The sequence below is a fragment of the Nerophis ophidion genome, linkage group LG28 (genome assembly GCF_033978795.1).
Source record: "Nerophis ophidion isolate RoL-2023_Sa linkage group LG28, RoL_Noph_v1.0, whole genome shotgun sequence".
Taxonomy (NCBI): Eukaryota; Metazoa; Chordata; class Actinopteri; order Syngnathiformes; family Syngnathidae; genus Nerophis; species Nerophis ophidion.
In genome coordinates this window covers 7,597,327-7,610,069 of record NC_084638.1, presented here as the reverse complement: position 1 = coordinate 7,610,069, position 12,743 = coordinate 7,597,327, and the positions used below count along the sequence as shown (strand labels likewise).

The window sequence follows — 12,743 nt, the reverse complement described above, 5'->3', positions numbered from 1 at the left end:
TAGGAATGTCATAGCGACATGAAACAAAAACTCCTATGTAGGTCTGACTTAGACCCAATGTTCATACACTCACTTCTTTCAGCCAAAATCTACAGGAAGTTGGCAAAAACCCCTTCAAAATAAAATTTTCGCAAAAAAATGCCATTTTTGCCTCTTTGCGCTGTAATTTGACCCCTTTAAAATGCTTCAAAAGTCACCAAACTTGGCGCGCACATAAGGACTGGCGAATATTGCGATCTAATGAAAAAACCAAACCCCAAAACTCAAAATTGCACTCTAGTGCTATTTTTGAATAAAACACTGAAAAAACTGCTCCTAGGAAGAAAACACAGACAAAACTGCTTGTAACTTCCGGTAAGAATGTCGGAGAGACATGAAACAAAAACCTCTATGTAGGTCTCGCTTAGACCTACATTTTATAGATTGACAACCCCGAACAAAAATCAACAGGAAGTTTGCAATCCCCCCTTCAAAACAAAAGTTTTGTAAAAACCGGTCACCTTTCTTCAAACATTATCTCCTCTGAGTGCGTTTGTTGTTTTGGCTTCAAACTCGCACAGGAGAGAGATTGAACCCTTCTGATTAAAAGTATAGAACAGAGTTTTGATAAGTTCTCAGGTTTTGATTTTACGCGCCTTCAAAGAACCCCTGTGCAAAGTCTCCTAAAAAATGTAATTTTTGCCTCTTTGAGCTGTAATTTGACCCCCTTAAAATGCTTCAAAGTGTAAGTTAAAGCTCTACTATGCAAAGCGAAAGCCATTTTATCAACAACATCCAGAAACGCCGATCTGTAATTTGACCCCCTTAACATGCTTCAAAACTCACCAAACTTGGCACACACCTCAGGACTGGCAGAAATTGCGATCTAATGAAAAAACCAAACCCGAAGTTTTAAAAATGCGCTCTAGCGCAATTTTTGAATAAAACACAGAAAAAACTGCTCCTAGGAAGAGAAAACAGACAAAACTGCTTGTAACTTCCGGTAGGAATGTCGGAGAGACTTGAAACAAAAACCTCTATGTAGGTCTCACTTAGACCTACATTTTAATATTTGAAATCCTGCAGAAAAATCAACAGGAAGTTAAAAATTACCCCTTCAAAATAAAAGTTTTGTAAAAACCCATCACCTTTCTTCAAACGTTATCTCCTCTGAGCGCGTTTGTTGTTTCGGCTTCAAACTTGCACAGGAGAGAGATTGAACCCTTCCGATTAAAAGTATAGAACAGAGTTTTGATTACGGCTCCGGTTTTGATTTTACGCGCCTTCAAAGAACCCCTAGGCAAAGTTTCCTAAAAAAATGTCATTTTAGCCTCTTTGAGCTGTAATTTGACCCATTTAAAATGCTTCAAAGTGCAAGTTAAAGCTCTACTATACCAAGCGAAAGCCATTTATCAACAACATCCAGAAACGCCGATCTGTAATTTGACCCCCTTAACATGCTTCAAAACTCACCTAATTTTACACACACATCAGGGCTGGCGAAAATTGCCATCTAATAAAAAAACCAAACCCTCAAAATCAAAGTTGCGCTCTACCGCCCCCTAGGAAAAAACTCAGACAAAACTGCTTGTAACTTCTGTTAGGAATGTCGTAGAGACATGAAACGAAAACCTCCATATAGGTCTGAGTTAGACCAGGGCTTGGCAGCGGCCAAAGGCGGACCCGGCCAACGCTGCTTGCAGCTTTAATAATTTTTTGTTTTTCCAAATAACAAAGGATTTTCTTCTCGGGAAAAAAAAGGGTATAAAATATGGCTTTGAAGTTGATCTACAACTATTTAAGCGTTGAAAGTAAAAATACAAATAAAAAAAAACACTTTTTTAACACTTTAATGACAGAGACCCTTTTGGATCCCCGGGACCTGTAAGGTTTTGGAAATAAAAAAACATCAAAATGGCCCCCAGGGGGAAAAAGTTTGGACACCCCCGCTCTTACCGCTTGCTGGCCCAGACCAGCGCCATCTTCTGCACGTGGGCCTTGGAGGACTTGGAGAAGGTGCTCTTGACGATGTTGAGAGGGGCCGCCTTGCCGCTCAGGTAGATCTTGTTGAGGGAGTCGGGGAGCCACGCCCGCTCCTCCTCCTCCTCGCCGCCCGCCTGCTGCACGGTGGCGCAGGAGTAGGCGAAGATGTACCCCGTCATGAAGGCATCGAACCCTGCTCGGTGGGAACCTGACTCCACCTTCTTGTCGCATCTTGGCGATTCCGTGGTGTCCTCGCACACTTTGAGGTCTGCTTTCATGGCGTCTCCATCATTAAGAGTCTTCATGTCTTCTTCTCCATCATGCAGAGTTTTCATGTCTTCTTCTCCATCATGCAGAGTTTTCATGGCGTCTCCATCATTAAGAGTCTTCATGTCTTCTTCTCCATCATGCAGAGTTTTCATGTCTTCTTCTCCATCATGCAGAGTTTTCATGTCTTCTCCATCATTAAGAGTCTTCATGTCTTCTTCTCCATCATGCAGAGTTTTCATGTCTTCTCCATCATTAAGAGTCTTCATGTCTTCTTCTCCATCATGCAGAGTTTTCATGTCTTCTCCATCATTAAGAGTCTTCATGTCTTCTCCATCATTAAGAGTCTTCATGTCTTCTCCATCCTTACAGTTGTCAATCATCTTCCCAGGTTCCAAGTCCATGTGAGGCTTTTTGTCCCGAGGAGCAGCTTCCAGTGCCGCAGGGTCTTCTTCTTCTTTCTTCTTCTTCTTCTGATGGCGCTTCCTCTTTCTCCTCTTCTCCGTCCTGGAGTTATCGTCGTGGAGAATGATGAGGTCTGTGTCGTGGGACGAGGGACACTCGGTGCCTTTCGGACACCAACCGAACGCCTGCCGGACCAAAAAAGGTGGGATAAAGGGTGAGGACAAGACTATTGCTGCAATGAAATTGACCAGGTTTTACTTATTATTATTATTATTTTGTTTTTTATTTTTATCATGTTATATTTTTTAAAATGTTTTAATTAATGTTTTATTGTCATTATTATTATAATTATTTAATAAAATAAAAAACTAAAACAATGTATTTATAGTATGTATTTTATTTTTATCATGTTATATTTTTCATAGTTTTGTTATCATTATTATTTCAATTGTTTAATAAAATAAATATTTGTTTTATTTATTATATATTTTATTTGTATTATGTTATATTTTTCATTCTATTTTATTGTCATTATTATTATTTTAAGTGTTTAATAATATTTGTTAAATTTATAATATAATTGTTTTATTTTTATCATGTTATATTTTTCATTATTTAAAAAAAATGTATTATTTGTAATTATTGTTTTGTCATTATTATTTTAATTGTATAATTTTAAAAAATATGTATTTATTTTTTACATTTTATATTTTGCATAATTTAAAAAAAAAATATTATTTTTAATTATTATTGTTTTATTGTTATTATTATTATTATTTTCATTGTTTAACAAAATAAAAAATGTATTTATAATAAATATTTTATTTTTATCATCTTATATTTATCTTTTTTTTATATTTATGATTTATAATTATTATTGTTTCATTGTCATTATTATTATTTTGATTGTTTAATTAAAATAATAAAATAAATATTTATTTATATTACTAGTTTTATTTGTATCATGTTATATTTTTTTGTTTATTATATATTTTATTTTTATTATGTTATATTTTTAATTATTTTTATTGTCATTATTATTATTTTAAGTGTTTAATAGTATTTGTTAAATTTATAATATAATTGTTTTATTTTTATCATGTTATATTTTTCATTATTTTAAAAAATTGTATTATTTGTAATTATTGTTTTATGTCATTATTATTTTAATTGTATAATTTAAAAAAATAAAAAAATATGTATTTATGTGTATTTCATTTTTTACATTTTATATTTTTCATAATTTTAAATTTTTTTATTCTTTTTAATTATTATTGTTTTATTGTCATTATTATTTTAATTGTTTAACAAAATAAAAAATGTATTTATAATAAATATTTTATTTTTATCATCTTATATTTATCTTTTTTTATATTTATGATTTATAATTATTATTGTTTCATTGTCATTATTATTTTGATTGTTTAATTAAAAAAATAAAAGGAATATTTATTTATATTACGAATTTTATTTGTATCATGTTATATTTTTCTTTTTTTAATCTTTAATTACTATGTCATAATTATCTTAATTGTTTAATTAAAACATGTATTCATAATTTAATATGTATTTTATTTTTATCATGTTATATTCGTCATTATTTTAAAAATGTGTATTATATTTAATTATTATTGTTTTAATGTCATTATTATTATTTTAATTGTTTAATAAATATCAATTAATTATTTATAATATAAGTATTCTATTTTTATCTTGTTATATTTTTCATTATTTATTTAATTTGTATTATTTTTAATTATTGTTTTATTGTCACTATTATTATTAATTGTTTGATTACAAAAATAATACAATGTTATCATGTTATATATTTTTTTAAATCTTTAATTATTATTTTATGTCATAATTATTATTTTAATTGTTTAATTAAAACATGTATTCATAATATAATATGTATTTTATTTTTATCATGTTATATTTTTTAATTATTTTTATAATTTTAAATTATCTTTTTTATTGTCATTATTATTATTTTAATTGTTCAATTAAAAAAATAAATACAAATATTGATTTATAATATGTATTTTATTTATATCATGTTATATTTTTCATAGTTTTATTTTTTATTTTGACTTATTATTGTTTTGTCATAATTATTATTTTAATTATTTAATTAAAAATATTTAAAAAATGTATTTATAATATAGCCCTGCGATGAGGTGGCGACTTGTCCAGGGTGTACGCCGCCTTCTGCCCGATTGTAGCTGAGATAGGCACCAGCCTCCCCCGCGACCACAAAAGGGAATAAGCGGTAGAAAATGGATGGCTGGATGGATGAACTATGGCACACGTCATGAAGTGGACTAGGTAGGTAATAGTCACATTATTTGTTTTAATAGTCACATTCGGGCTGAAACAACAAGAGTGTAAACTCACGGAGAAGTTGTGGCAGATGTCAGCCTGCACCTGATGAGGAGCGACAGTGGGGCAGGCCCTATGGTCCACATAGCGGGACATGGCACCGGCATACTGACAGAACTGCAGGTGGATGTGACGGCCGGTCCCACCGGAGGACTCGTTGCGGCTGTTGTCCAGCTTGCTGGAAGGACACGGGGCGGATTTAAATGAGCAATTTCTATCTGCATCATTAAAAAAAAAACAATGTAAACAACATTAACATCTATTAAACAAGACAAGAAGCAAGGAATCAAACAGAGACAGAATTCAATTCAGCTCAATCGAGGAGAAATGTCTGGGCTGTACTCTTTTTTTATACAGTGTCCCACCACGCTCTGATGAAAGATTGTACCCCTCCTCTTTTATTTATACTTTCCCTGATTACATGGCAGCAGCTGTTTCTAAAGGGGCGGGGGTCATAAACAGTCCTTCCCCTCGGTCACAAAGCAGTTCAAATTAAAGGTGCCTGGACGGGGTCAGTCCCTGCCACCTCTCCGCTTTGTAGATCTCGGGCCAGGACAAAATCTTCCTGTGGATTACAACAGATCAAGGAAACCGACACCCTCATGTCGCTCCCCATCCGACACAGTGGAGTTTTACAAGCCTTTTGCTTGGTATGAACAAATACAGTTTTTATCGTCTCATTGAAAGCCAAAGTTCTGCGATGACTCAGATACAATTATTCTGACGCATACCATTTCTTGTAGGCGTACTCCAGGTAGGAGGCGCTGAGACGGAGGTCAAACTCTGTCACGTATTTGGTGTCGAAGATGCCTGCCGGGAACATCTCGGACAGGTCGGCCGTGAAGGTGGCTAAACGATCTGGAAGATGTGCATAAAAGTTCTACAAAGACAGAAATAATAGTTACGCTTGGAACCTATACCTCTCCATCAACTTTTTGTCTACAAGTATATATACAATGTAGTAACAGAAACCTTCATAACAATATGTACATTATACACACTGCAAGTATATACGGTATATGATGTAGTAATAGACACCTTCATAACAATATGTAATATGTTTTGTATACACACTGCAAGTATATATATATATATATATATATATATAATGTAATATTAGACACTTTCATAACAATATATATGTACAATATACACACTACAAATGTATATATATATAATGTATTAAGACACCTTCATAATGATATGTAATAAGTAAAATATACACACTGCAAGTATATATATATAATGTAATATTAGACACTTTCATAACAATATGTAATATGTACAATATACACACTGCAAGTATATATATAATGTAATATTAGACACTTTCATAACAATATGTAATATGTACAATATACACACTGCAAGTATATATATAATGTAATATTAGACACTTTCATAACAATATGTAATATGTACAATATACACACTACAAATGTATATATATATAATGTAGTAAGACCCCTTCATAATGATATGTAATAAGTACAATATACACACTGCAAGTATATATATATCATGTAGTAACAGACACCTTCATAACAATATGTAATAAGTACAATATACACACTGCAAGTATATATATATAATGTAGTAAGACACCTTCATAACGATATGTAATATGCACAATATACACACTACAAGTATATATATAATGTAGTAACAGACACTTTCATAACAATATGTAATATGTACAATATACACACTGCAAGTATATATATAATGTAGTAACAGACACCTTATAACGATATTTAATATGTACAATATACACACTGCAAGTATATATATATCATGTAGTAACAGACACCTTCATAACAATATGTAATAAGTACAATATACACACTGCAAGTATATATATATAATGTAGTAAGACACCTTCATAACAATATGTAATAAGTACAATATACACACTGCAAGTATATATATATATATAATGTAGTAACAGACACCTTCATAACAATATGTAATATGTACAATATACACACTGCAAGTATATATATATATAATGTAGTAACAGACACCTTCATAACAATATGTAATATGTACAATATACACACAAAAAACACTACATACATTTGCAACTTAATGTAATACTTGCAAATGAGAAAATACATAAAACATGTAACAAAAAAATGAGATTTTACTATAAAAAAACAATTATTTATTTACACACACAAAAGTACCGACTCCCAGGTACCAGGTACCGTGACAGTTCAGATGGAACCCATTCCTAATGACACACTTGTGTATTGATTATAACGTGCATCCTAAATGTGGCTCTCATGACCAAATATGAAGGTATTAAAATCACCATGTAAAATTGCTAATGTTAATCACTAGCACGTCTATGGCAAATCCAATGTAAATTAGCATCAAGCTAGCACATTTTGAAAACTGGAGCCTTGCTGCGCATTTGAGCTTTTTCCAGAACTGTTAATGTGTAATTTTAACTGTATTTATAGTATACTATGCATTTTACTTTTATCATGTTATATTTTTCATATTTTTTTATTTTCAAATATCATTGTTTTGTCATTATTATTATTTTAATGGTTTAGTAAAAAACTTATTTATAATATAATACATATTTTATTTTTATCATGTTATATTTTTCTTTTTCTTTTTTAAATATTATTTTTAATTATTATTGTTTTATTGTCATTATTATTTTAATTGTTTGATAAAAAAAATTATTTATAATATGTATGTTATTTTTATCATGTTATACTTTTCATATTTTAATTTTTACTTATTATTGTTTATCATTATTATTTTAATTGTTTAATAAAAAATATTTATAATATGTATTTTATTTTCTCATGTTATACTTTTCATATTATTTTCATTTTTTCTTATTGTTGTTTTATTGTCATTATGATCATTTTAATTGTTTAATAAAAAATTATTCATAATATATTATGTATTTTATTTTTATCATGTTATATTTTTCTTTTTAATTATTATTGTTCTATTGTCATTAATATTTAAATTGTTTAATTAAAAAAATTATTTATAATATGTATTTTATTTTTATCATGTTATATTTTTCATATTTTTTTATTTTTAATTATTATTGTTTGTCATTCTTATTTTGATTGTTTAATTAAAATATATTTATAATATAATATGAATGTTATTTTTATCATGTTATATTTTTCATTGTTTTAATTTTTAGTAATTTTAATTATTATTGTTTTATTGTCATTATTATTTTGATTGTTTAGTAAAAAAATGATTTATAAAATATGTATTTTATTTTTATCATGTTATGTTTTTAATAATATTTTTCATTATTATTGTTTTGTCATTTTCATTTTAATTGTTTAATAAAAAAATTTTGTTCATAATATAATTTTTTTTTTATCATGTCATATTTTTCTTTTTTTATTTGTATTATTTTTAATAATTATTGTTTTATTGTCATTATTATTTTAATTGTTTAATAAAAAAATATTTATAATATGTATGTTATTTTTATCATGTTATACTTTTTATATTATTTTCATTTTTACTTATTATTGTTTAAATATCATTATTTTAATTGTTTAATAAAAAATATTTAAAATATGTATTTTATTTTTATCATGTTATACTTTTCATATTATTTTCATTTTTACTTATTAGTGTTTTATCGTCATTATCATTTTAATTGTTTAATAAAAAATGTATTTATGATATATTATGTATTTTATTTTTGTCATGTTATATTTTTCTTTTTAATTATTATTGTTCTATTGTCATTAATATTTAAATTAATTTAAACAATTATTTATAATATATGTATTTTATTTTTATCATGTTAAATTTTTCATCTTTTTTCATTTTTAATTATTGTTTAATGTCATTATTTTAATTGTTTAATTAAAAAAATATTTATAATATAATATGAATGTTATTTTTATCATGTTATATTTTTCATGTTTTAATTTTTAGTAATTTTAATTATTATTGTTTTATCGTCATTATTATTTTGATTGTTTAGTAAAAAAAAAATGTATATGTATTTTATTTTTATCATGTTATATTTTTAATCATATTTTTTTATTATTGTCATTTTTATTTTAATTGTTTAATAAAAACAATTTATTCATAATATAATTTTTTTTTTATCATGTCATATTTTTCTTTTTTTATTTGTAGTATTTTTAATAATTATTGTTTTGTTGTCATTATTATTTTAATTGTTTAATGAAAAAATATTTATAATACAATATGTATTTTATTTTTATCATGTTATACTTTTCATATTATTTTCATTTTTAATTATTATTGTTTTATTATCATTATTATTTTAATTGTTTAATTAAAAAATATTTATAATATGGATTTTATTTTTATCATGTTATACTTTTCATATTATTTTCATTTTTACTTATTGTTTTATTCTCATTATTATCATTTTAATTGTTTAATAAAAAATGTATTTATGATATATTATGTATTTTATTTTTATCATGTTATATTTTTCTTTTTAATTATTATTGTTCTATTGTCATTAATATTTAAATTGTTTAATAAAAAAATATTTATAATATATGTATTTTATTTTTATCATGTTTATATTTTTCATATTTTTTAATTTTTATTTATTATTGTTCTTCATTATTATTATTTTAATTGTTTATTTTTATCATGTTATATTTTTCATTGTTTTAATTTTTAGTAATTTTAATTGTTATTGTTTTATTGTCATTATTATTTTGATTGTTTAGTAAAAAAATGTATTTATAATATAATATGTATTTTACTTTTAACATGTTATATTTTTAATCATATTTTTTTATTGTCATTTTTATTTTAATTGTTTAATAAAAACAATTTATTCATACTTTAAAATGTTTTTTTATCACGTCATATTTTTCTTTCTTTTATTTGTATTATTTTTAATAATTATTGTCTTATTGTCATTATTATTATTTTGATTGTTTAATTAAAAAAATAATACAAATATGTATTTATAATATAATAAGCATTTTATTTTTACCATGTAAACGTGTTATTTTAACTGTATACATGCTCCAAACACATCACTATATTGTAATTATTAAAATTTTCATGACGATTTTTGTAGTTTGTCTTTTTCTGTTCTGTTTTGTTATTAAACATGTCCAAAATAAATATTTACAATACTTGCTTTTTTGGCCATTTGAACAATCGTTTTTAAACGCTTGTTTTCCCGCCAAGTGTTTGAGCCTGCCAAGACGTTGCATGCAACAAAGGTAACAAAATATGGCACCGTTTGGTTTTATGTGAATCAAAAACTGGTAGTACCGACAGAATTAGGTCAGCATCAAAATCCGGGTATAAATGAGACCGAAGGATGAGAGAGTGGATACCATACCTGGTACAGGAAAGCCATGTCAATCAGGCCGTTGTGGAGCACCAAGGGCTTCCTGGCACGCAATATCTCCGTGAATAAAGCCCGGATATGAACTCCCTGGTTGTCTGAGCCCCCCTTTAATGTCAAAATATGCACAACTTAGGAGTAGACACCTTCAGTAAATACACCATATTGACAAAAGTATTCAGCCACCTGCCTGGACTCACATTCCTAGCCACAGGCTTCAATATGACCTTTTGCAGCTATTACAGCTTCCACTCTTCTGGGAAGGCTGTCCAAAAGGTTGCAGAGTGTCTTAATAGCAATTTTACACCATTCTTCAAGAAGGCCTGGCTCTCAGTCTACGTTCTAATTCATCCCCAAAATGTGTTCTATGGGGTTCAGGTCAGGACTCTGTGCAGGCCAGTCAAGTTCACCCACACCCAGACTCTGTCAATCATGTATTTATGGACTTTGCTTTGTGCACTGATGCGCAGTCATGTTGGAAGAGGGAAGGGGACCCAGCTCCAAGGTTGGGAGCGTGGAATTGTCCAAAAATGTTTTGGCATGTCTGTGTGATCATGTTTTGTTTTTTTGGACACTCAGTTCCTGTTCTTGCACTTCCTTGTTTGCATGCCAACCCATTAGTTTTCACCTGTCTCCATCGTCACCATAGTATTATTTAAGCCACAGTTACCAGGTAGTCAGCCTGGCAACATCACCATCTATTACCGCCACTCTGCTTCATGTCAATGTTTCACAGTTCCATGCCAAGTAAGTTTTCGTTCATTGTTCATAGTTTCTGCCTTTGTGCAATTTTGTCTCATTAGTCAAGTTTGTTCTCCGCCATTGTGCGCGTCTTTTGTTTGCTTCCTTTTTTGTCGTTATAGTGTAGAAATAAAAGACGTCTTTACCTTCGCTCCATTTGCTTTGCACCTTGGGAAAATAATTTGTTCTCCGCCATTGTGCGCGCCTTTTGTTTGCTTCCTTTTTTGTAGTTATAATGTAAAAATAAAGGATGTCTTTACCTTCACTCCATTCGCTTTGCACCTCGGGAAAACAATTTGTTCTCCGCCACTGTGCGCGCCTTTTGTTTGCTTCCTTTTTTGTAGTTATAATGGAAAAATAAAAGATGTCTCTACCTTCACTCCATCCGCTTTGCACCTCGGGAAAACAATTTGTTCTCTGCCATTGTGCGCGCCTTTTGTTTGCTTCCTTTTTTGTAGTTGTAATGTAAAAATAAAAGATGTCTCTACCTTCACTCCATTCGCTTTGCACCTTGGGAAAACAATTTGTTCCCTGCCATTGTGCGCGCCTTTTGTTTGCTTCCTTTTTTGTAGTTGTAATGTAAAAATAAAAGATGTCTTTACCTTCACTCAATTTGCTTTGCACCTTGGGAAAACAATTTGTTCTCCGCCATTGTGCGCGCCTTTTGTTTGCTTCCTTTTTTGTAGTTATAATATAAAAATAAAAGATGTCTCTACCTTCACTCCATTCGCTTTGCACCTCGGGAAAACAATTTGTTCTCCGCCATTGTGCGCGCCTTTTGTTTGCTTCCTTTTTTGTAGTTATAATATAAAAATAAAAGATGTCTCTACCTTCACTCCATTCGCTTTGCACCTCGGGAAAACAATTTGTTCTCCGCCATTGTGCGCGCCTTTTGTTTGCTTCCTTTTTTGTAGTTGTAATGTAAAAATAAAAGATGTCTTTACCTTCACTCCATTCGCTTTGCACCTTGGGAAAACAATTTGTTCCCCGCCATTGTGCGCGCCTTTTGTTTGCTTCCTTTTCTGTAGTTATAGTGTAGAAATAAAAGATGTCTTTACCTTCGCTTTGCACCTCGGGAAAACAATCCACGCCCAGGTCCCAGTCTTGACACATTCAAAGTTCCTTTCACTGGATCTAACTCCTGAGAAAAACAACCCCGCACAATAATTCCTCCTCCGCCAAATTTCACAATCCGAAATGTAGCGTTCTCCTGACCACCTCCAAACCCAAGTGTGATTCATCAGTCTGAAGAAGGGGTCCCCACTGCTCTAGAGTCCAGTGGTGATGTCCTTTACACCGCTGAATCCCACGCTTTGCATTAAACTTGGTGATGCGTGGCTTAGATGCAGCCGCCCGGCCATGGAAAACCCATTCCACGAAGCTCCCTGCGTCCTGTACGTGGGCTAACAGGAAGGTCATATGAAGTAGTAACTGACTGTGCAGAAAGTCTTTGCACTATACTGACCGTGTCTGTCAGTTTACGTGGCCTACCACTTGGTTGCTGTTGTTCCCAAAATCTTCCATTTTCTTATAATTAAGTCGACTTGGGAATATTTAGGAGCGAGGACATTTCGCGACCGGATTTGTTGCAGAGGTGGCATCCTGTGACAGTTTCAAGCTGGAAATTAAACCTCTGCCT

At 29.8% G+C, this 12,743-nt stretch overlaps 1 protein-coding gene across 1 annotated transcript in view; it reads right to left on the bottom strand.

The window, feature by feature from the left end:
- Nucleotides 1–1,813: 1,813 nt before the first annotated feature.
- The window catches only part of LOC133544884 (target of EGR1 protein 1-like), an 18,991-nt gene continuing 8,061 nt past the window's right edge, over nucleotides 1,814–12,743 (bottom strand). Inside the window, exons 4-7 of the mRNA XM_061890112.1 lie at nucleotides 10,358–10,471; nucleotides 5,745–5,893; nucleotides 5,029–5,191; nucleotides 1,814–2,819 (exon numbers count right to left, since the gene is read on the bottom strand). Coding sequence (XP_061746096.1) covers nucleotides 1,932–2,819; nucleotides 5,029–5,191; nucleotides 5,745–5,893; nucleotides 10,358–10,471 — 1,314 coding nt within the window. The 3' untranslated portion in view covers nucleotides 1,814–1,931. The remainder of the gene's footprint in view (nucleotides 2,820–5,028; nucleotides 5,192–5,744; nucleotides 5,894–10,357; nucleotides 10,472–12,743) is intronic.